Source organism: Thunnus thynnus, chromosome 7, assembly GCF_963924715.1.
Source record: "Thunnus thynnus chromosome 7, fThuThy2.1, whole genome shotgun sequence".
In the NCBI taxonomy this organism is placed as follows: domain Eukaryota; kingdom Metazoa; phylum Chordata; class Actinopteri; order Scombriformes; family Scombridae; genus Thunnus; species Thunnus thynnus.
In genome coordinates, this window is record NC_089523.1 from 9508003 (window position 1) to 9532249 (window position 24247).

The 24247-nt window shown below is 43.1% G+C and overlaps 1 protein-coding gene across 3 annotated transcripts; it reads right to left on the minus strand.

The window, feature by feature from the left end:
- Positions 1 to 899: 899 nt before the first annotated feature.
- git1 (G protein-coupled receptor kinase interacting ArfGAP 1) lies at positions 900 to 24239 on the minus strand. Of its 3 annotated transcripts, XM_067594157.1 has the most exons (21): positions 23855 to 24239; positions 19241 to 19374; positions 18612 to 18724; positions 17786 to 17891; positions 17305 to 17391; positions 17046 to 17176; positions 16824 to 16918; positions 16667 to 16709; positions 15910 to 15936; positions 15081 to 15129; positions 14510 to 14582; positions 13692 to 13789; positions 12544 to 12655; positions 11984 to 12108; positions 10681 to 10833; positions 8158 to 8484; positions 6890 to 6970; positions 6358 to 6434; positions 5769 to 5945; positions 5270 to 5333; positions 900 to 5130 (listed from the first exon to the last, which is right to left on the minus strand). In XM_067594157.1, exons 1-21 carry the CDS (start codon positions 23904 to 23906, stop codon positions 4915 to 4917), a joined length of 2340 nt encoding a protein of 779 aa, XP_067450258.1. In that variant the 5' UTR covers positions 23907 to 24239; the 3' UTR covers positions 900 to 4914. The 3 variants fall into 3 exon arrangements, with proteins under 3 accessions (XP_067450258.1, XP_067450259.1, XP_067450260.1); XM_067594158.1 differs by lacking the exon at positions 15910 to 15936 and having other exon boundaries at positions 23855 to 24237; XM_067594159.1 differs by lacking the exon at positions 8158 to 8484 and having other exon boundaries at positions 23855 to 24237.
- Positions 24240 to 24247: the final 8 nt, after the last annotated feature.

The following is a 24247-nucleotide window of genomic DNA, read 5'->3' on the forward strand; positions in this document are numbered from 1 at the left end:
ACTGTTGTTTGTTTTATTTGCATGTGTGTGTGTGTGAAGGGAATTTGATGCTAAAAAGACTAAATGTGGCAGATATCCACTTGATATAACTAACTCAGACTGCTGAAGCCTCATATAAGCTTCAGATAAACCTTTAAATGCATTTCTTCACAATATCACCGTGTGAACACACTGTGGATTTTGATCTCCATCACTTACACTGAAAGCACATTTGAAGGGGATCTTTTAATAGCCAGTATGAACAGGAGGAATGATTGATAACAGTAAGTAAGACCTCTTTCAGTGGTCATCTGGGCACCTGACTGTTGTTTTAAGACAGTTTGAAATATTGTGAACCTATCCTTTAACGTCATCGTCTTGGCTCGTATGACATTAAAGGATAGGTTCAAAGATGTTTGGGCTGCTGTTACAACAGTAGATTTATGAGAAAATCATTATGATTTAATTGTTAATAATTAATATAGTAAAAGACCAAACAAGCTATCAAAGTAGGCTAATGAAAACAATTTAAACCTTTAATTCAGGCATAAAGGGTACATAAAAAAGTTTCCAGTGATTATTAAATCGATAGGGTGAACAACAGAAAATACATTTTACTTGCTGCTGCTGATTTAATGCCTGGTTGGAGAACTAAAGGGGCAGAAAATAATGCACTTAAAGATGTTTGGCACTCTGTACTAATTTGTATTAAAGATTTAATTAACTTAACATGAGGCTTTTTGCTGAAAGCGTCCAATTGCATCAACCTATAAAACTTTGGCCCTTAATGCTGAAATGTTTGGACATTGAGTGTTGAAGGAAACTGTCCTTACTCATCACAGAGAAACACATGCACATCCAGTCAGCTGTTTGATTGACCATCCACACAGTAAGAAGAAAGAAAATGCAGACAGACCCAGGACAATTAACTTGTTTTATTATTTTATTACAAATGTACAGCTTATGAGTTTCCATTACGATTGACCTTTTAAGTCATTGTTTTCTCTACTTTATACAGTTTTTAACGTCTTCTGTTAAAAGATAACTCTCCCGTCACCCATCTCCCAAAGTGTAGAGCTGTGAAGAGACACAGGGACAGCAACAGTACAGGCCACAGTGCACTGCCCGTGGCTGAGTATCAGAAGTGTGTTTGTATAATTCACTGGCTGAAAAAAATTTCATGTTTGTACTCGTGGAAGGCTTGGTCCAACTGGTGAGGGGTGTTAGTTTGACTTTTGGAAAGTGTGTGCTAAATTCTGGATATGATGAAGATGTAGAAAGTGTGTCGGGCATGAAACTGACGGAAGCGTTTTTAACATTCACACTAGAGGCACCCTACGTAGTGTCCGCTAAATCGGGGGGAAAGGAGCGGGCCATGTGCGTTTTTAGACCCTCCTCCCGCCGTTCTGAGATGACTGTAGTGCTAAGCTGAAGTGCGCTTCAGACCTTTCCTATTGCACCATCCCACGTAAAAAACCCCTGCGTCCTGCACCTAATGTACTCGAACTAAGACCTTTGGGAGAGTGCGGTACATAATGTAGATCCTACTTCACCCAGCTGGTGTTTGAAAATAGTGCAACTAATACCACGGTGTTTAGTAATCCGCTAGATCAAACTGTTGTTCTCGCTCTTTGCTTCCTGTGGATTCTAGTAGGATCGTTAATATGTACAATATGACATTACAGGAGGGGAAATACCACAGCGTAACCATACTCACAAGACTTAAAATACCTACAAGTACATCAGGTGTCAAGACTTAAGGGCCTCCTGTAGATTTGGTGAACAGATCCCGCAGCCTGAAGCCCACTTTGGCCGACAAATATACATAAATATCTCACAAACATAACCCTAACATATAGCTTAATATAAAATATAGCATGAAAATATATGTTCATATATATGGCTCTAGTCTAAAACTTGGGCGATCATGATTGAAGGGACAAGCTTTTCTACTGGCCCCCGTGTGTTTGTGTTTGTGTTAGTGTGTGTGTGTGTGTGTGTGTATGGAAGTATTTGTGTTGTTTCAGCAGTCAGTACAACATCACTGTAACTCAGCCAGTCAAACAGGAGATGATGATGTGCAAAGGCATTCAATATCAAACAACGATACATTTCAAGAGTCTTCTGGACACGACTTGTTTTGACAGGGAACAGAGCGAACAATCCAACCTCCCCTACAGAGACTGAGGAACACTTTGACAGTCACAGACCCCAGGTGATGATCGGGGGAAAGGACACACACACACACAAAAAAAAAAAAAAGAAAGAAAGAAAAAAAAAAAACCTAAACATGACTAAAGTGGACAGAGAAGTGCTGTAGGTGGTTTGGCATCAATCTCTCAAAGTGCTTGGGGCTTATTAAGGTCTAATTGCTTCTTGCTAAAAGGCAGCGATACGAGAAAAGACGACTTGAGATGTGACTGCTTTTTAAGAGGATGAGGACCGTGTTTAATGTGCGGAGGTCTTCTGAGCACTGAGCATGATTATAGAACAGACCGATGCAAGAACGAGCAACTATTAAAGCCACAAACACTTTGAGAAAAAACCAGCTGGAGAATCATTAAGAGGTGAATCTAAACTAGAAGAGGACGGTCCTTCAGGAAGCCAGGAAGGACTTGTTAGATCCCATCTGCATCCTTTGTTACAGATATGACCATATTTGTTCGGCACAGTACAACAAGCTTTAACACCTACAGTAGGCTAAGTGCGCTATCTTTTTGAAAAAAACAAAAAAAACAAAACAAGAAAAACATCTTTGTTCCCAATGCTGTCTCCCATTGGCAGAGTTCAGAGACAGTGAGCTCGAAGTGACAACTTCTGTGGCCCAGATCAGCAGGCCGTGACAGAGAATTAATCGGAAAAAAAAACAAAAAAAAAACAGAATGTGGGCTTGATTGTGCTTGCCAGACAGTCTGAAAAAAATGGAGAAAAAAAATATATATACATGGCAAACTAAATCAAGCACATATGAGGTGGCTAAATCCATTTCAAATGAACATATTTCCTCAAATGAAATAACACAATGAGTATCTTCTCACCATATTTATGTTCCAGGTTTGCTAAGATCTGGTGCTTTCCACAGGTCTACTTAAAGCTTAACTGCAACAAACAAGTATTTGTATCAACTGAATGTGACTGAACATGCATGCAAATAACGGCTGCCGTGTAACACAAGCAGCCAGCAGCACACCCGCGGTGTTAATAAGATACTGTTTTAAAGCAAGACTTAGGGGGGGCGGGGTGGGGTGGGGGTTGGGTGGGTTTAATCCTCAAACTGGATCTAATGGTGCGCCTGATTTTGTCATCTAGCGAAAAAGAAGACAGGATTGATTCTGAGATGATTCCACTGGCTCTATTAAATGAGGCAAACCGTGAGATAAATCAAGCGCAAAGACAGCTGAGGATTCGTGAAAGAACATCTTGATCCAGGTCCTGTCATAACGCACCAAGGGGCTTTCGCTCTGACAGAAAAAAAAATCTAAAGTAAAAGCGGATCTCTCCCAACACTGTCTCCCCTTTGGCAACTGTTTAACCCCTTGGCCACAGGACATATCACAAAATAAAAGAACAAACAAAAAAAACAACTAAATCAACCTCAACTGTCACCCAGGAAAGGAGTGCTTGAGAAATGTTGAGGACCACTTCACAGGTTATTTTTTTTTTTAAGTGTATGTGTGCATGTTTTACTTAAATCCCAGTAAGAGGTTGAGCACATACTCCCACCTGTCTCCCTATTCCACTAAATGAGAATCATATTTGAGACAATGAAATAAACATACATAAACAGTTAAATCAAGATGACAGTCAGTAAAAATATCAATACAAAAAAAAAACAATAGGCATGATAAACAATAACAATAAATCACAATTATTCCAGTGTAAGTGTTTTGTTTTTGTAAGTCAGTCATTTTTGTCCTCAGATGTGCAGACCAACCCAATCTGCATATTCAAAAGAACGAGGAAAAAAAAAAAAAAAACAGAGAAAAAGAAGAGAGAGAGGAAAGAAATAAAACATGCCAGATCATGCTGTGTACCACCAACAACAGGGGGGGGGAGGGGGGTGATGGGTTGGAAAAAAGCTGGAGCCCCCTGCAAAAGATCACCCAGGAAGAAGCATCTGAGAGCCTGGGTGGGGTGTGGAGTAGGGTGGAGCTAGATGGGTCCTGGGGAGGGGTGGAGGAGGGGGAGAGGGGAGGGGGGGGGTCCCTTCTCTGCACCGCAAGCTCATCCTGTCTGGGACGGGATAGGAGACAGAGGGGCCCTCGTGTCTGGTTGGAGAGGGAGAGAGGGGCAAAAGAGTGGGCCAGAGAGGAAAAGGAGAAGAAGAAGAAGAACGTCCTGACTCCTCACGGGATGGAGGGACGGAGATGGTGTGGAACGTCTTCGGGCCCTCTCACGCGACGTGACGCCTCCGCCCTCCCTGGTTTCCGGTAAACGGGGAGAGGGAGGGACGACGAGTGACGGGGGAGAATAAATAAAGCAGTAACATCTCAGGATTCGGTTCGCTGTACATCACCATCATTGTATTCCAGGTATGCGTATCACAGTTAAAGCGGTTTATTATACACATCTGATTCCAACAGTTTATTTAGTTTGCTGCAGGCTGTGGTTCCCACTTTGGATCCTTCCGTTTGTCCTTCCCTACTTTCGCTTCACGCTTCCACGATTGTGGAATTTCTCCTTTTTCTTCTGTAGTGTTTCTACTTCACAATCAATGCTCTTTGCTTTCATCTGATTCCTTTCCATTCGTATTCCAAACTTTCCTCATTGCGCCCATCATTCTCTTGGTCACTCCCCCTCCCTCGTCCTTCCGTCTATAGTGTGATCATAATTTCCCTCTATCCTCCTCTTCTAATAGCCCATCCCACCCCTCTTAGCCCACTTTTGATACTTTCTCTCCCTCTTCCTTCGCCATCCATCCATGCATTTGTTGGGTCACTGCTTCTTCTCGCGGGTGGTGATGGTGACCAGTTGCTTGGCAGCCTTGGCGATGTCGTAGGCGCACTGGATGACCTGCTGAGTGAGGAGTTGGTAGTCCACTGCAGGGGCCCCGGGCTCCGTAGGCGCCGCCTTACGGCACTCCACCTGCAACCGCGAGGCACTGGAAGCCAACAGTCGGAGGGAGCAGTGGACCGCATCCAACGCAGGGCGCTACAGAGAAAAGAAGGGCATCAAAACTCACCTCACATGGTGGAGGATATAAACATATGGAGGTAGATAAATAACAGCCAGACAAAGACAGTGATACAGGTGAAGTAAGAGAAATGAAACATGAGTCCAGTGAACTTACTTTGGGGAAGAGTGAGGCCATCTCAGTGACAGCAGAGTGGATCTTCTCAGAACACGGAACAAAACTAAGGAGAAGGACGTTTGTTATTTTACTTAGAAGCTGGCACAATAACTGAGGCAACATAGTTGTTCTTGAATAAATTGCAATTCACTGATGCTCTGGACTAGTCTAAATGTGTTTATTATTTGACCCAGTCTGTACGACCAAACCATGAGTGCACAATTTTGAAACCTAGTGAGCTAGACCATTCCAAGCAACATTAACAGCTGCATTCAGCTGCTGCAGTTGTTAATGTTGGTGTATAAATGTAACAGAATATCTGTTAAAAAAAGATGGGTTTTTTGTCCCAAATGTTCCTGTGACATCTCAGTGTCATCTAATTAAGAAGATCGGGCTGCACTTGTCAGCAAGGATAGAATTAGTAGTGTTTATTTTAAGGCTGACAAAATGTCTTCAGTGTCACTTTTATACATCACTGATGTGTGTGAGTCTCACCTACCTGTCATGTTTGAACTCCTGAGCCGCCCTGAGCAGCTCCTGGATGTTCTTGGTCACCTGCTCAGTCTTCAGTATGACATCTTCTGTGCAGGGCAAGGTGGGGTCAGGCTCCCCTGCCTCCCCGCCTCCTCCCTCCTCAGATTCCCCACGGCCTTCCTCCTCACTGCTGCGACCCATACTGAAAAGAGAAACATAAATACACTTTAATTAACACCTTGGACCGACGAGGAGAGGTGACAGAGGACATTCTGTCTGCCGCTGCAGCATCTCAACACTTTAGGTGTTCAGCATCTTAAGAGACTGTCTGGCCCTCATTTTCTCACTAACAACTGTTGGTGTGAATCCCTCCCCCCAATCCATGTGTGACCCACATTTTAAGTATTGCATAGTCTCACATTTAATTAAACTCTGATGCGATCAAGAAAACACAAAAAGCAACAGATAGGTTAAGAAATTTCAGACTTAATTTAAAGGAAACATGTATAAAACACAGATAATCCTGTTTTAAATCTGTTAAACTATGTCCAAAAAGCTGTAGAAAAACACACACACACACGCTGCTGTGTACAATGACTTGCAATGAGTCTGACCTTAGTGAGAGGTCGTATGTTTGTGTGTTGTCATAGTCACTGTCAGTGCCGCTGCCGTGCTTCTCCGTTTTAGGCACCTGCGGAGGGAAACACAGCGACAACATGCTACATCATTACGATTATCACCCATCTCACCAAACCTACTGTGCCTCTCACTCTCATACAGCTTAATGATGCCTCCACCACCCACATAGTTAAAGCATTAGTTCCCAGTAGCCCCACATACCAGATAAAACAGACACTCTCACAATGATGCATGCATGAATGTTGTGATTGTGATTATTTCAACAAGAAGTCTGCTAAATGACAAAACATTTTATAGCAATTTTTTCAGTGAATCTTTTGACTAAAATGCACTGTGGTTGCTTTTCTGAAAAAAATATAGTAACATATAGAAGACTAGATTTTCAAAAAACAATATATATATAGACAACAAGTCTTTAATCTTAACTTCCTGACTTGATCCAGCGCAGCATCATGAAGGTTTGGAAAAGCACCCTAGAATCAAAAACTGTAAACTTTAAGAACTCACCATATATCTGCCCATCTCTGTAGATCCAGACAGATGATGGCCTCCGTACGGTGCTGGACCTCCTGTACTACCCTTCCTTACCTGTGAAGAGAGAAGGGAAGACAAGAATGGATAGAGGAGGAGGGGTGAGAGGAGAAATAGAGATGCATGGGCAAAGAGATGGAGGAAAGAAAGATTAGCAGAAAGAGATGGATGAAGAAATAGGCAGGTGGGAAAAAAAAGAGTGTGGGGACAGAGAGAGGAGATGTTTTTATAAAACAGCAGAAAACCGAGATGAACGAGCCAGTGAGAGCAGCGCCAGATCAACTCGGCAGCTCACCCATTGCCTAATCATGACCATATGCCTCTACAGCTAACACTGAAATCCAACCGACAGTATCAACTAAACTAACATCTAAACGACTACGCACATACTTTACACTAATGTTGATCTCCAATATTAGAAAGCATAAAAAGCAAAAGTGATGCCTAGTGTGAGAGGATCCTATATTTGAAAATGAAATGGCAAACATTGCAATGACAGACAGAATGCTTACATCCGGAGGATGCACGGCTGCACTGCAGTGAACAAGGGACAGACAGGTGAAGAGACAGACAGACAGAAAGAAAACAGACAAAACAGGTAAATCTTTGTGTAAGGAGATGCTGAACTGGAGACCCACTTATGGTCAGATGTTGGTGAATGCTCTATCTACACCAGGTGAGGACCCACTGTTTGGAGAAACCTTTTCATCCTAGTTAGCTACTAGTTGATCTGGTCTGTCAAACTTTCCCTTTGCGTGTATGTGTGTGTGTGTGTGTGTGTGTTTCACGTGCACATGTATGATCACAGCGTCTCCAGACCAATCAGCTGTCCGGCAGCAGGAGAGCTAACTGGGAGGTCAAAAAGGGTTGAAAATGTAAATGTCAAAGGGTGCAGAGCAGGCTAGAGAGAGGAGCGTTAGAGGCATCACCAGGCAACAGAACAGACAAGATGATCCCTATTTTCCATCTTTCTGCTTCAGGTCACACTTGTGCACTTTCCCCCCTTCATGGTGTTAAAAAGCACATAATTATGTCGGATCGTTTTTGACACTGGTGCTACAACGCCACATCTAAATGAGGGGATCATGCACAACTGGACCTTTCAAAAGAGAAAGATTGGGAACTGAGATGCAGGGGGAGAGGAGTCAAAGGGAAATAGAGAGATAAGGATTGGACGAGCACCCATGAGGGCCACCCAAAGGAAGGTGGGAAGTGGAAAGGGGGCTGGGGGAGTTCTAACTTACGCTGGGTGTGTTGAGGGGCTGCAGGCGGTCCAGGGCTGGGGGACCATGGGCCGTGGGGCCGGGGGCCGCCCCTGGCTCGTACATTGAGATGGCCTGGCGGTCCCTCCGGTTGGGATGGGAGTGGGGGGTGACCGAGGAGGGCACCGAGAGCCCCGGGGGGTCAGCTCCTGGCCCGAATCCACACAGACCCCCTCCACCAATTCCTACTCGCATCCCGCCCCCTGGCCAATGGCCTCCTCCTCCAGGCCCCCCTACCCCATGGCCAGCTGCCCCCCCAGCCTGCTGGCCCCCCCGCAGCGCGCTGTTCTCTGTCTGCATCCGTGTGATCTACAGGAGAGGAGGAAGGGAGCAGGGAGGGATGAGAGGATGGAGGGAGGGACATGGGGAGGTTGAAGGGAGGGGAGGGGGGGGGGGGGTGTCAACTGAATGGTCAAAGACAAGCATTCATAATCACAGGTACAGTAGAAGGGTCATACAGGGCTTCACATATTAACTCATATCAGTAATGGGGAGAGGGGGATGTGTGATAAAGACACTTGAACAGGTTACATGATGAGGCAGGGATTAGGTCTTGGGGAAGGAGTGGAGGGCTACATACCTGTGTATACCTAGCTTGCTCTCAGGGGGTCAATGAGGGGAAATGAGAGCTCACCTGCACTAAGGTGCCTGTTGACTACCATCTAATCCAGGGATGGGCAACTTTGATGGTAGGGAGGGCCACAAATTTTTATCCTCACTACCAGAGGGCCAGATTGTGACTGTGTACTTCCACTGGTAGGAAACCGGTAGAAGTACACAGTCACCATTATTTCAGTGCAATTTGTAGTGCATTTCTACTCTGCCCTCCCCTTCCATGACATGTTTCAAATAAGCATGCATTTATCCTAAAGGCCCTTGACCCTCACCCACAGGTGGATCAGTATATATTCTGTATTAATGAGATACTCGTGGCCTCTCCTGTTGGTGTACAATAGACTGGATGTCAATGTCAGTGTCAGTGCATCCAATCTGCATGAGCTGGGACAGTTTCATCTATCTGTCAGCCTGTTTCTCTCTTTTGACTTGATGTGCTTCATTATTGAGAAGCTGCTCTTGCAGATCTAAGTGCTCCCAAACATGCTGGCCACTGAGAGTGCAAAGTCCCTCAGGAGTGGGAAGTGGGACTCAGGCTAGCAGAGAGGGGGTCAGTGAATAACGCAATTTGTGGCAGCATGGCGTAGAAATCTTGAAAGTGGCCCTTGAAGTGCTGCTGCAGTGTTTCTATGTCAGATCTGTGCTTGAGAAATGTTTTCTTTCATTCAGGGGCGTCATTGCGCATCTCTTCACAGGCAGGAAAGTGTGTCAAATTTTAATGGTTGGATGAAAAGCCTGCTTTGAACAGGATCTGGAAGACATGGTTCTTTTGGTTCTTTTTTCGCCCGCTCATGTCTCTCGTCGTCGTGTGTCACTGCGGAAGAGGCCTGGCGAGACCAAGACGAGATCGTGTGCAAAGCGGTTGCTTGGCTACAGCGTGTTTCGAGGGAGCGCCGTCTATCAGTGGACGGTATAATTACAATTGGGATCCTGGTCAAATGTGGTCAAACGGTCCGCTTGCTTCCAACACCTGTGAAACGAGCAACTTATTGATATTCGGAAACTGACTGGTGGGCCGCACTGAGTGAGGACGGGGTCCGCGTGTGGCCTGCGGGCCGCCAGTTGCCCATCCCTGATCTAATCTGACATTATTTGTTGTTTGCAGTTTGTTGTTTGCCTCTTCACTATATCTTCAGCCAAGTGACAACATGAGCACATGAATGAATCATGGGTCAGATGAGCCGACACCGGCAGCCACTAATGAATACAATGAGCTAATGTTGATGACATGACTCACAAGAAACCAAATGAAGCGACAGTGCACAACAGATGAGTGTTATTAAGTAAAAAACTGCCCAAACTAAAAATGACAGCTAAAATTGGAACCAGTATTTGCAACATCGAAACTCCACATTAGAATGACAGCTGCTTTAGTTTCTAGATAACGCTGGAAAGCTGTCACCGAATACATCTTCCAGTGACAACAATGTAGGAAAATGACACCCTGTCAGAAAAAATACTTCAGCTTGTAAAGATATTCAAATATTCACTTGTCTCTCCATCATCTTGCCCTCCTTCTGTCTGAATCGATCGCTCCTTCTCAACCAACCTGTCTCTGTCACTTTGTTTTGATTCTTCATTCACCCCATCATCTAGTCATCGTGCCCTATCTGACTTTTGAGATTTTTATGTACAGCTTTCTAAGAAGGAAATCATGCCAGGCTTTCTTGCATCATCTAATCTCTCTTACATGCCCCCTGTGGCTCTCCACTATCATTAAAAAAAAAGATAAGAAATAATAAGTCGAATGTCTTAACTTCCACTTTGATTTCTCTCCTACTTTGTATTCATTATTTCTCTTCTGGTTGAAATTCTGACCTTATTTGCATGATTTGTGGCCCAACGTAATTTTGCCCCTCCCTCCCTCCCCCCTCTCTCTGTACTCCCTACCTCCTTCTGGAGCCGCCGCAGCTCCTCGCTGAGGTTGTTGTTGACCTTCATCAGCTGCTGCACCTTGGCTTCTGAGGAGGCCAGAGCTTTCTTCACCTCCAGGTACTCCTGCAGGGTGATGGGCCCGTCTGACAAGTCCGACGAGTCCATACTCTGGATTGATTTGAGGACGCACGAACAGGTGGACGGACGAGTAGAAAGACAGACAAAGTGAGGAAACAGATATCATGATCATTGTGAAGCTATTCCAGGGTACAAAACCTATGTGGACCACCTACAGTATAACGTCTTCAGTGTTAATCTCACTCATAGAACCTGTTTTGTAAAACCATTTCTTATGTATGATATGGGGATATACAAATCTGTGCCCTTTGAGCTAGATCAAAACAGAGCTTACTACTGTGTAAAAGGGAAGAGGCCTGGCCAGCAGCCTTGAGGCCAGCACTACAGCTGATCACACACATATAGACAGTAGAGCCTTAGTTCTTGCTCTCAATGCACCATCCGCCCCAAACGTCCTGTGACCCTGGAGCAAGCTCAAACTGTTCTATACCACTCCCTGTTCTACAATACTCTTCCTTTCTCATTCATGCACCCAAATCCACCTACTTACTACAGATAACACCATATACTTTATAAGTGAATACAATAACTTTTGACCTAAGAGCGAAACAAAATAATGAATGCGCATATTTCGAGGGTGGAGATGGGAGTGGAACTTGTGGTTTGTCGGAGTTTTTGCCTGCTGAGCTAAACAAGTCCACAGGAAAACGAGATAGTTACTGGTTGAGCTGTTGTTTACTTGTCTCATTTCTACCACTCCCGCACCATTTTTCCTTTCTTTCTCTCTTGCTCCGTCTCCTCTTCTCTTCCCTCCCACTACACACACTCACTCTCTCTCTCTCTCCCTCCCTCCCTCCCTCCCTGTATGAACAATGCCTCTCTGACAAGGACCCAGAATAGATGGTGATGTCACTCAGGAGCTATGTGGCAGCCCTCATCGTGGCCACTCCCCGCAAAGCATGCTGGGACAAGCAGTCATAAGGAGGAAAAACGTGGAAAAGCTTCGCTATAGCTGATGCAACTACTTTATTATTGGAACACGACTGAATTGTTGAGCACATTCGTAGAAAAAATTCAAATATTTAAAAACTACAAGTGTGTCAATGTGCAGAGATGTTACCATGGCGATGAGGTTGCATTGTATTGTATTAATTCTAGGTGTTAGCTTTGTGATGTGTGTGCATGTGGCAAGATGTAAATTGTTTTTTCTGGGTATGTCCTACGTGTTCAAGTGCGATACCTTTGCGCGGTTGCTGCGTTGTGTGTTGTTGTTGTTCTGGGTGGTTAACTCGCTGTCTGTGTCTTCATCAGAGGCTACACTGTCATAGTCATGCTGGTCATCATCAATGCCTAAGTCCAACGGGTCTGAGGGGAAAAAAAAAAGTTCAGTCAATATACAGAATATCAGCACTTCTCTCTCCTGTCATCTCTCTCTCGGCAGCTTTTCTTTCTTGTTTATTTTAGCAGGGTTCTCCAATGCAGTTGTTAGATACAGCAGATGTAAGTCACATTTCAATACAGATATAAATATACTGCTCGGTCTCTGAGGAAATCACACCTTTTCTCTTCTTCACTAAATTTCTGGATTGGATCCCATTTGTCGTGTTGCTGCTTGCAGCTATTAATCATATTTGCTTACAAAATGTTTGATCAAATGTTTTAAAGCTGTATAACTCCACGTTATTGAACAAAAAGATATTTCTGTAAGTCTGGCCTTGTTTTCTGCTCCTCTTCAAAATGCTCCATATGTCCCTCTAGCCCTTAAATCCATCCATGTTGTACCCCCTCCCAGTTTCTCACCAGTAGGGCTGCTGAGACCTTTCCCCTGCTGTCTCCTTTTGGCGTCACTCAGGATGTCGATGATGAGCGTGGCAAACTCCCGGGCGTTGAAACGCGCCAGCTTCTGACGGCCCTGAGAGAGGGAAGAAGAAAGGAGAAGGAGTCAGCAGTTAGAATTTGAATTATTATTTTAACACATGTGCACATACGCACACACACACACACACACACACACACACACACACACACACACACACAGGCATGCCTGTCTGAAATTTTGTAAAAAAGTTCTATCATGAGTTGTGCAGTATACAAATGCAACCCAGCCCACAGCCAGTGGTTCAGTGCCTGTGTGACGACTGTGGTCAACGGCCATGTGCTGTGGAAAAACACAGTCATACTGAACACTGGCAAGACACACTCTAATACACACAATCACAAGTGTTCTCACACACACATGAGCAAAGAAACTTAAACCGTGTAATTACACTAGCATACTGGCATCCATACAAGAGAGAATCAAAAAAACAAAAAGTCCATTTCCACATAAGTGTTAAACTAGAATTATTACACAAAGTGATTTACTGTTCATAACACAACACTTTGGAAGGAAAAACTGTGTAAAAAGTTCAACTGTGTTTTTCTTCTGTTCCCTACCATAAATAGACAGCAGTTACTGACCACAGTGAACTGCCAGATCAGGGCAGAGCAAACATGGCGATGTGTGGGGGTTTTTTTTTTCTGTGTTAAAAGTCAATGTTTACACTAATGAGCCACACAGATGAGGTGAAACTATGTGAGAGGACATATGGGATTTATCTCTCACACACACACAGAGTGTGGAGAGTGAGGGAAAGAGGAGAGAGAGAGAGGGAGGGAGAGAGACAGAGAGAGAGAGAAACACAGATGGATTACATCTTTCCTACTTTCTCACAGCTGAGGAACAGTCAGTCAATTTCACACTCATCTTTGGATTCCCACCAAACACATATACTTTCCAAGCGAGGCTATATTTTGTCTGTTTCGCTTGCGAGTTCTTTGACTTTCGTCTGTAATTTTTCTCACTTTTGTAATTGTCGAGAGTTTAAAAATATCTACAGTTTGAGTGGTATGTGTGTATGCTGTATGCGTGCCACCTGCTCTCTATGTATGTGTGTGTGGAGGTTTACCTGGTTGCGTGTGGCAGAGTACTCAGGGTTGACTGGTAGGAAGGGCACTGCGCTTCGTTCCGTTACCAGAGTGCTGTGGTTCTGGGTGGTAAGCCACACTGGAGACACAAACATAGGGCAAAAAATAAGTCTCTGTGTGTGTGAGTGTGTGTGTGTGTGTGTGTGTGTGTGTGTGTGTGTGTGTAAGCAACAAACTCATATTGGCTGGAACGTAGGCAGCCAAACAACCGGTTCATCCTCCCACACGTACGTACAGATATAAACAAAGTACAGTAAAAACTGAATTCCTCTAATGCAGCGTTGTGTTTTGAGCCCTCCCCCTGTGTGCGTTTGAGTGTGGGTGTGTGTGTGTGTGTGTGTGTGTGTGTGGCCTTGCTACTTACCTGCGGTGCTTCTGTCAGAAAGCACAATTTGACTGCTACTGCTACTAAAGGAAAGGGAGTGAAGAAAAGGAAAAAAAAAAAAAAAAAAGAGAGAAGAAAGAGCCGAGGAGGAGGAGAGAGACTCAAGAATTTCTGAGGCACTTCCTCACTCGAGTCTCTCCTCCTCCCTCACTCACTCCATTTGGCCTTCCTCCTCAAAGCGTCCTTTTCCTTTCCTCCTCATTCTGTCCTTCAGATTCACTCTCTGTCGAAACACATATTTTCTCTCTGTATGTCTTTTTCTCTCCCTGCCTTTCTTCTCAAAGTTTCGTGTCAATGATCTCTCGAGGAGGTGTTTTCTTCGAGCGTCTAGTTTCCATATTGGAAAAAAAGTCAGATGTTTCTACCATATATAGGATAAAAGAGAGAGTTGAGTGGGGAAGACGTGAAGCTCACCCGCATCGTTTTCTCTGCGATCCACCTCGTCGTAGACATCCATCGCCAGCTCCTCAAACAGCCGATTGTTCAGCTGTCGCGCACACAGACACACACACACACACACACACACACAGACATGAGTATCATTAATGTGAACATCAATGTAAAAAAAAAAAAGAGAACAAGAGAGAGAGCGGAGGAAACAGTACAGTACAGTCATCTAGGCTGCAATTTGCAAAATTTGGCATTCTCTCTCATCTCCAGTCAGCCATCACATGTTGACCAAAAAAAACTATTGAGTCATCTTCAAATGTTGATAACTGACGTTTGAGGCTCAGTTTTTGAATTACTGCCATTCTATTGGTCTAAACAGAAGGCCTTGGAGGGAACACAGTATTCTGGCGAGGAACAGAAAGAAATTCCTATATTATTGTTAATATTATATTATAATTTTAATAATCATCTTCATTCTAATCATCCTTTTTCTCTTTTTTCATTAGTTAAAAGAAAATTAGCTCCATCCAATGTCTGGAAACTAACTTTACCTGGACAACTCTTAACCCTAAACTCACAATTCAACTCCACTCACCGCTTGGAGCTTCTTCTTGGCGGCCTTGGCCAGTTCTGAGAGGTCCAGACTAAAAAAAAAAAAAAAAAAACCACAGATGATGACAATAAGACAGGCACCATAGAGATACAATGGAATAAAGAGACAGAGGGGGAGGGAGGGTGGAAAACATGGAGATGGAGAGAGAGGACTGACAGATGAGGAGGTGGGTGGAAGGATATTAAGCTAGAGAGAGGGGACACAGGGAGAGGGAGGGCACATTTTGGATTGAGATATGTTGGGTGTTTAGATTTAAAGCGCTTGATGTAATAGTGACTGCCTTTTGGAGTCATGTTAACCTGGAAACAACCTTCTGAACAATCCCTGACAGGGAGCATCGTGGTTTTGAAAGCTACAGATAGATACTGTTCATACTGTATGTATACGAGTAGACTTCTTAACCTTATGAAGACATGCTTTATGATGAAATGTTATATGCCGCTCCTTATTAAAAGTGTATACTATAACCACGTCTCCAGATCTCATCTTTTAAAGGTCCTTGACTCAACTTCTTTCAGGACAAACACTTGTTTTGATGACTGCAGGAGGCTCTCTAAAGTTTCCTAACAGCCTCTAGTGATGTAGATTTTTTTTTTCCCCCTTCACAAGTGACTTCACAGCTCTATTTTCTGGCGGTAACAGATTACAACCTAGCATTGTTCTTCCTACTGTGAGACCTCTGAAGAAGAGCTAGGCTTACTCTAGTGTGCAACAGGGAAATATACAAAAGACAGTGTAGCAGAGAGAGAGGGGGGGTTTGGAATGAAGCGAGAAATTCTGGAAAAAAAAGGAACAAGGAAAGTAAAGATACCTCTGTGTCGGGCACTTAGGACGAGCTCTGGCTCCACCAAGCGCAGCGAAATGGAGAGAACAGAAAACGAGTGAGAAAAAGGAAGAAACAGACAGAAAGAGGGGTAGAGAAGCCACATCAGAACAGCTTTAAATGTTATTATCAAGAGGAACCATTCACCAGAACAGAACAGATGCAAAAAGGGGTTAGACTGCAGCCCAAAAGTAAGACCCACTTGGGTGACAAATAGATCTTGAGGTGCGCTTGGTTTAAACGTTTATCTGTCTGTAGATTTTTTTTTAAACCGCTTCTTCGACTCTGCTCTGACTCAGCTGAGAAAACCCAGCACCCATCAGATATTTGAAAGAAGCTGAGCCAAGTCATACTGAACTTGATTTATCGTGACCTGACTGTGCACTTCTGGACGTTTCAAATCAAACCTTCAGTTGAGGATTAATAAACCAAGCACACCTCAAGTATCTAAATCATTGGGAGGTACCTGTAATAGCTTAGATAGGCATTTACAAGAAACAGCCAGCTTTGTTAGAGATGCCAGAGACCTTTTTTAGCTTCTTTTTTTTGGGGGTGGGGTAACAAATACTATGGTGCCACCCTCTGGTTATAATACTAAACTGCATCAGTATCAATTAATCCATGCTACGGAGATCCAGCATGTCTGGTAACTCAGAAGTTCAAGTATATTAACAATGATCCCTCGTGCAATCAAACCAAACCACACATGCGTTAAGAATGATAATAATAATCTCACGGTCCATACCTGTCTGCCATTTGAGGAATGATATAATGGCCATTCTTGTGATCTGAGGAGAGGAGAGGAGAGGAGAGGAGCTTTATAACTAGATAACTTCTACTGCAGTATGACAGTGAGGAACTTTGGTCATGTGAACTGCTCATGAACTGGTGCAGTGGGTTACCTGGACGCCGGCCACAAAGGTAGAAGGCTAGCCTGTCTGTCAGCTCGTACTGACACTCAACCAGTCGCTCTGCTAGCTCTATATGGCCCGCCTGCCTGGAACACACAGACACACCCAAATTATTTGATGAAATGCTTTCTTATGTTTTTACCTTTTTTACTGTTTGAGATTCGATTTAAAAGCAAACTGTTACTGATGAAATGTATTTCCACTGTCATGTACCTAGCGTAGTCCATAGGTGTGCGTCCGTTGATGTCAGGTGCTCCGGGGTCTGCACCGTACACCACCAGCAGCTCAGCTTGCAAGATCTGGCCTGCCTTGGCTGCCACATGGAGTGGAGTAGTGCCTTTCTCCTGAAGGTTCAGGTAGACAGACACACACACACATACACACACAGAGTCAGGGCAAAAGCATAAAGAGAGAGCAGCTGAATAACACTAATTGCTAGATGGGGTGAGTCAGCGAGTAGATTTTTCCTCACCGGGTGGAAGAAGTTGGCCTGAGCGCCGAGGGACAGGAGCCGAAGACACGTCTCTAAACTCCCCGTCCGCACACTCGAGTGCAGTTGCTAATAGAGAAACAAAGGGAGGCACAGGGAGGGAGGAAAAAGAGGAGAGAGAGAGAAATAGAGTAGGGGATGGAAATTAAACATCACGCAGAGACAGAAACAGGCAGAATCTCCTTATTAGCCCGATGGAGCTCCAACGCATTAGAGATCATTATTACATCCTGCTGTGTCATTCAGATCACTTCCTGCCAGGGGGGGTTTATCAGTCGTGTGCATGTGTGTGTGTGTCTGTGTGAGTGTGCGTGTTTATGTGTGATGTCTCACACTGACATCTATAAATAAAACATAATTTGTGCTAACACATGCAGTTCTACAGTATGGCTGCGTCCATATAGGCTAATTAATTTGAACTCGTAATTTGTGGCCCATCAGCCGTAAAATAGCGAGCCCTCACCTTACTGAGGTCCTTGGTAGTGACGCCATCATCATCGCGGCAGGGCAGCTTGTGCACAAAGGCTAGCATCTGGTATTTGGCTCTGATGAACTCTGACTTAGTGGGACTGGACAGAGGGAAGAAGGTCAGACGATTAGCAAAAAAACCAAAACAAAACAAAAAAAAACAGTTTATGCTTTGATTTCACCTTTGTTCTTTTTATTCTACGTGTGAGGTGAAAAATCACAAAAAAATCAACCCACTGTCTTATCAAATAAAGTCTTGAGTAAAGAACTACACGTCTGCAATCCTGCTGTTTCTCAGTAAAGCCTGAGCGGGGTTTCTATACATTGTACTTTTGATTATCATACAGACACTGCTGATAAATATAGGACCTCTTTCCTGGTAAAGGATATAGTTGATACGCAGACACATAAACACAGTATACAATACAATAGGAGGTTATATAAGAGGTTGTGCACAATGTGCTTCAACATTTATGTAACTAATGAGAAATTATTAGAATTTTTTCCAGCAGGTCCAACTCCTGATCTCCCAAAGCCATATTTCATCCCCAAAAAGCACTACAACACTACACTGACAAAACCTATCCTGTATTAAGTTAAACAAAAAGCCCTATTAGAACAGAACAAGATTCACTGTTCATATTTACAGGGCATTAAGGAACAACTAGGTGCAATTGCTCTTCAGCACTGAAAATACCAATTATCTCCAGAAAGCTTATATAGCATTCCCATGCAGCAGAGATAATCATTTCCTCTAGCAAAGCTGATTAGAGGTGATAGTGTTGTTCTGTGTATTTTGAGCCTGTAGGGAGCATACTTACTGGACTTTGTCCTGGGGGTTGGGTTTCCTACGACCGCTCTGCACCTGAGCAGGGTCCAGGAGACTGTGTTCCCATATGGAGTTGGCCCCATTACTAGCCAAGGTTTGAACCATCTGAAACACACACACACACACATCAGTGACTGAGTGATGGTACACCGCCACATCAGAAAGTTGCCACTATTACAAGAACATTTTGTTAAGTAAAGCCACAGCACATCCCTAATGCAAAACTATATGTCCTGAATGTATTGCTTTTAGAATGATCGATAAGCAAAACATCATGTTTTGGAATCAAAACTGCTTATATTGGTTAAAGAAGTAATTATACAGGTTATAGAACCATTATACTGTCCCCAATCATACCTTCTTAATTACAAGGGAAAGTTAAAGCAATATTTAACTACCCAACCTGCATTGTGGACAGATTGGAGACACTGACAACGCCAGATATGATCAATAGAGCCAAAGCAAGATGTAGATATATAGATTTTTTTTAGAACACAGATGTAAAAACATCAGTGCTGAGTGAGATGTCTGTACTAGTCCTCACCTGAAGTATTCTGAGCCTCAGGTACTGTATCTCCTTTAATTTGACTTTTCCCCTCACTCTCCTTTTCTCAGCCTTACCTGCAGTAGTGCGGGAGGCCATCCGCTGTGCCTCAGGTGCTTGACTATGGAGATATGACGGCCTAAGCTGCGGTGGACCGAACAGCATTCATCGCATATCAGGACCCCTCGGTTGATACTGGTCCAGCCCGGATCTGACAGACAAACAGAGATGGATGAATGGTATTACAAGCTTTGTAAACACACTCTGTGTGCTGGTTAGACCTTTCTGCGCTGTACAGAATTCACTACAACATTCACTTAAGCCGAGGCTGGATGAACACTTCGACTCTGTGTTCTACATACTAAAACCTCTCAATATCCAAGTCATATACTGTGGGGGCTGGGGGGGGGTCTGAATATTTTACTACAACAGGACTCCATAGTGTCATTTTTTTTCCTCTGGATGATGTGCCCTACCTACGCTGCTACCCTGCCCAGACTTCATTCAAGGTCAAATCAAACATATGCTCCTTTTTAGTCTTTTCTCAGTTTCTCACCTGCAGTAAGAAGAGTTTAATGAAATATGTGGATATGTATACACACACACAGAGACTAGCACAGGGATGAGTAACAACATAACGCATGAGGTAGTCCTCTGTCAGACAAAATTCAAATTAAATGTACAAGTGTCACACGTCACAAAGCAATGTGCAACTGTAATGTATGATGCACATTAACAGCAAAGCAGACTTGCACTTTAAAGAGTATGATTTTTTTTATAAAATAACTGTTTTAACATAATAAATAAATGTAATTAAGAGAAATTCTGAGTAAAATATAATCCAAAATTAGGACAAATGTAATTTTGCAATAATAATTACAGTGTTATGATACTGACCCTGGTGAAATTTCACTTACAATCATTACTGTATTTAGACATGAAAATTTTCAACACTAATATCTCAAAATGGATTTTTTTTTTTTTACAATACAATTACATGCAGAAAAGATACATGATAACACTGAATTATCAACCATTTGTCTTTGCTACAGTTGGGAGATATTTCGTGGAGGCACCGAACACCGAGATAAAGCCGGATCATGCTTCTACAGTACCAACACACACTGTCTATTTCATATGCTGGCCTGTATTATAATTCCCCTTAGCACAGCACACTCCTTAAACTGTTACTCACTAATGAACTCATGCATGCACAGAGACCAGCTTTGACAAAAGTGCTTACAAACGGAGGGCTCAATAGAACCTGTGCGAATTATTCAAATACAGTCACCTCAGTTCATGGAGAAAAAAAAAAGTGCAGTTAGAAAGGCTGAAGGTCAGAGTCAAGGCCAGAAGACTTTTTATAAGACCACATCATATTTCACTGGTTACACTAAATATTACAACTATACAATACTAATAATGCAATGGTAAAGGAAACCTTCCTAACATGTGCATGCTACAATAGACATACACACACATGACCTTTCAGTCATAAGCAGCTTGGTATGAGACCAGTCATGTCTCACTGGCTGCGCCAAATGTCAGATTTACTAGTTTTTGACAGTAGTCTAAAGTTTCTGTACCAACATTTGCTATTTGTTTTAGTCTGTTTGGTGTGTTATTGCAGTGACATATACAGTATATATATATATATATATATATATATATATATATATATATATATATATATATATATATATATATATATACATATATATATATAACAAGGAGGAATTTCACATTTTTCTACTGAAGAAAAGTACCTGAAACTTCTTCTTTAAATAGGGATAAATGAGAGTGAATGAAGTGAGGATGGGAAGGGAGGCAGTTAAGACCAATGCTAGTCTACTGACACTGGCAGGCTAGTCATAGAGTCTGGGTCATGTTTATGCCCTCAAGACCCTGATGTGATGAGCAGCTCACAACTAACACGGTCTGCAATATCAAAACAAATATATGCACACTTACTGGCACACAATCACGCCTGCATTAACATATACACATCTACTATCTGCATTAGTCACTCTCAGGCTGGGATAAAACTGTCTGGACTGAGGGTATTAATGGAGCTGAAATAGTCCATCAGATGAACTGACATGCTGTAAGTCTTTTTGCCTGCAGAAAAAGTAGCAGCACATGCAAAACGGCTTTGATAAGAGCTACAGCCTAGTTTAGAACAGTAGCCCGTAGGCTTTAAAGGCCAGACTGCAGCAATTTAATTCCTTAATCTGTGTAATAAATATAAAAACTCCCACAGGCTATGCTATCTGCTTGGCTCGCTGGATCAATACAATGCTACACCATTAAGCTATTAGTCTATTGGCAATAGCATATTGGCCAAATCTGCAGCATGACATAATTTAGCCTAAATTTTGCATTGTTCATCAATACAGCATTGATATTTGTTTTTATAACTGTCACTTAACCCTGCATGAAAACACTACAATAGCTAAATGAATGGTAACATTTAAAGTTTTTACACAACTGTTGCAGAAATAAACATTTAAAATGCTGCGTACATTTCCATAATTCTACTGGTAACTGGTTAGTTTCTATTCATTCACACTAAAACGGGTTTATTCAAATTTCACAATGGAAGCGATATTGTTTTTAAGTACCCATTAACAACATGTCACTCCACTCACAGCCCCCCCAAGTCACAACTAGGTTAATTTCTATTCATACTGTTTTAATCCTTGAATTATGTTTTTAAACTGGGCCAAACCCCAGTCACAGCATCATCAGCAAGAGAGACATTTGACAATTAAACACTATATAGGCCTACACAATCTAAATGCACTAAATGATTGCACAAGTGTTTCTTGTACAATTGTATCTATGCTCAAAAAGAGAGTTTACCATCATGTCAACATGATTCATTGTTGCTATAAACCATGCAGATTGCCATGGTGTGACATTAAAGTCTCCTCCTGAGGCTTGGCTAGGACTGAGTGTATCAGTCGTTCTTTGTAGCTATGCCATCGAGTCATCCCCTTGTATGTCACAAAGCTGGGTGGTAGGGAGGTGGCCTGTCACCGGTGGCTAGGTCAGCATTTTGCAGAACACACTGCATATGTGTATATGTCGTCTAAGGAGGGAGTGTATGCAGAGCTGACGGTAGGAGAGGAAGTATACAGATAGTAACAGGTATGCCAAGTCAAATAAGCTGAGAGAAAAACCCAAGGAAATGAACTATTGTCTTACAACAAAAACACATATTCCCATTCTCCCTAACAGGATTCATTTGTCAGGGACATCACACATAAATCATACTTTAAGCTGCTATGGCATTCAAGGGAAGGCATTTAACTGAGGCTGGTTAATGTCAGATTTTGAACATGGAGAAGCGGTGAGAAGGGACAGGAGGACAGACATACAGATGCTGAAGCAGGAAGTCTCCTATAGTTGCGGAGAATAGGTTCAGGGCGTAAATCATTAGCAAGGTGTAGCCAGAAAGCACTGAGCAGTAGGGCCCTAAAGCTTGTAGACAGTTTTACACAAAAACTCACTGCTGTCAGGGGGAGCAGCTGTTGTAATGCATGTACACATGAATGGATGCAAGCAACACACATACACATACACAGGAGCACCGATAATGAAGAGCTTCAAATTAAACATGAAGGCATGTGAGGCTACATATGCCAGGCAGAGGCAAAGGAGTGGATAACAAGGTTATTTTAGCATCACCTCTGTGTATCTTTCTGACAAACAGAGATGAGGGCAAACGAGGTTAAAATGTGAAAGTTCATACATAGGTCATACATGTGTCACACACACAATAGGAATATAACATATTACTCATATCTGACTGATGACGTGTGTACACATAAATAGCTACATCTTGCTCCATCAGTTTGTTCTGTTTGAGATGCTTTTTCAACTGAATTTGCTCCAGTAAATTTCTTCAGGATTACTGACATTTAAGAAATTAAAAATGCTGTGAAATAACCTTAATATCCTGGAATATTCAGTCTACGAAACTGTTTATGTTATTCTTTTTAATCGTATACATGACAATCACCAAAAACTCATGCCAGGAACCGTTAAAATGACTGATAGCTGACGCATTAGCTGAATCAGCTTTGCAATAACTTGCCGTTTAGCAAAGTTAGCTTAGCTAGCTATGTTAGCTAACGTTAGCCAGGTAGACACAACTCAAAACGCTACAGGCAAGTGCTAAAATATCACATAGTAAAGTAATATAATTATAATCTGTTAGTACATTAACATTATGTGTACGCTACATGTTTAATAATAGCCAGCAACACAAAAAAGTGAGTCGAAATCGCCAGCTCGTTAGCCGGGCTAAGCTAATGTGTTAAGAAGTCTGTCCCGGTGACGAAAATCAAAACAAACGTCTCTCTAAGGCGACATAAATCTGACACTCAGGTCTCCCACTGCAGCAAACAAACTGGTCGCATAAGACCTTGGTCAAATTAACATACATATCAAGCTGCTCATTGGGGAGCAGCTATCAGCTAAAGATATCCCCCGTTGTAATAACACGCCTATTTTTCACTGTTTATTTTGGGGCCTAAGCGACGCTCGGAAGCCCGGGCCGTTTTCCTGCTCTGCGGACCCGCTGACAGTGATAGCAACCTCGGCCCTGTTGTCCCACCATGTCGCCCTCCCGACGTATTGTTCCAGTATAGTGAATCTATTTTTGATTTATTTTCTCTCGTCCCTACCTGGCGCACTGCAGTCGGCGCAGACTTCTGTCCTTTGTAGCTTTCTTGACATCTCGGAAGTGGCTGGACACGACAGATGGATGTCGGCGATGATGATGTGGATGTTCGCCCTTTATCCCCCGAGCTACCGACCGACGTCTGCCGTCAACCGATGCGGCCCCTGAATCCCCGGAAGCCGGGTGGTGTGAGCGGTTTTCCCGGCCAGCTGACAGTTGAATTTCCCGTTTGTTCCTGCGGTCGCTTTGCCCACGTTTCACTACTGAACCCCAAGTCTACAGCCAAGTTACGTGAGCATAGTTTATCAGGCTGTTTAGTATGAAGCGCCTACCGCAATATTTACTAAATCTGTCCGCTGCATTGCCAGCAACTCACCGGGAGACGGCAGCTCTCTAC

Coding starts and splice junctions, on each gene's coding strand:
- git1 (XM_067594157.1), bottom strand. CDS start 23,906: ATGTCAAGAAAGCTACAAAGGACAGAAGTCTGCGCCGACTGCAGTGCG. Junction 17,177..17,304: donor AGGCCAACTTCTTCCACCCG/GTGAGGAAAAAT, acceptor CTGAACCTTCAG/GAGAAAGGCACTACTCCACT. Junction 12,109..12,543: donor AGGTCTCAGCAGCCCTACTG/GTGAGAAACTGG, acceptor TTTTCCCCTCAG/ACCCGTTGGACTTAGGCATT.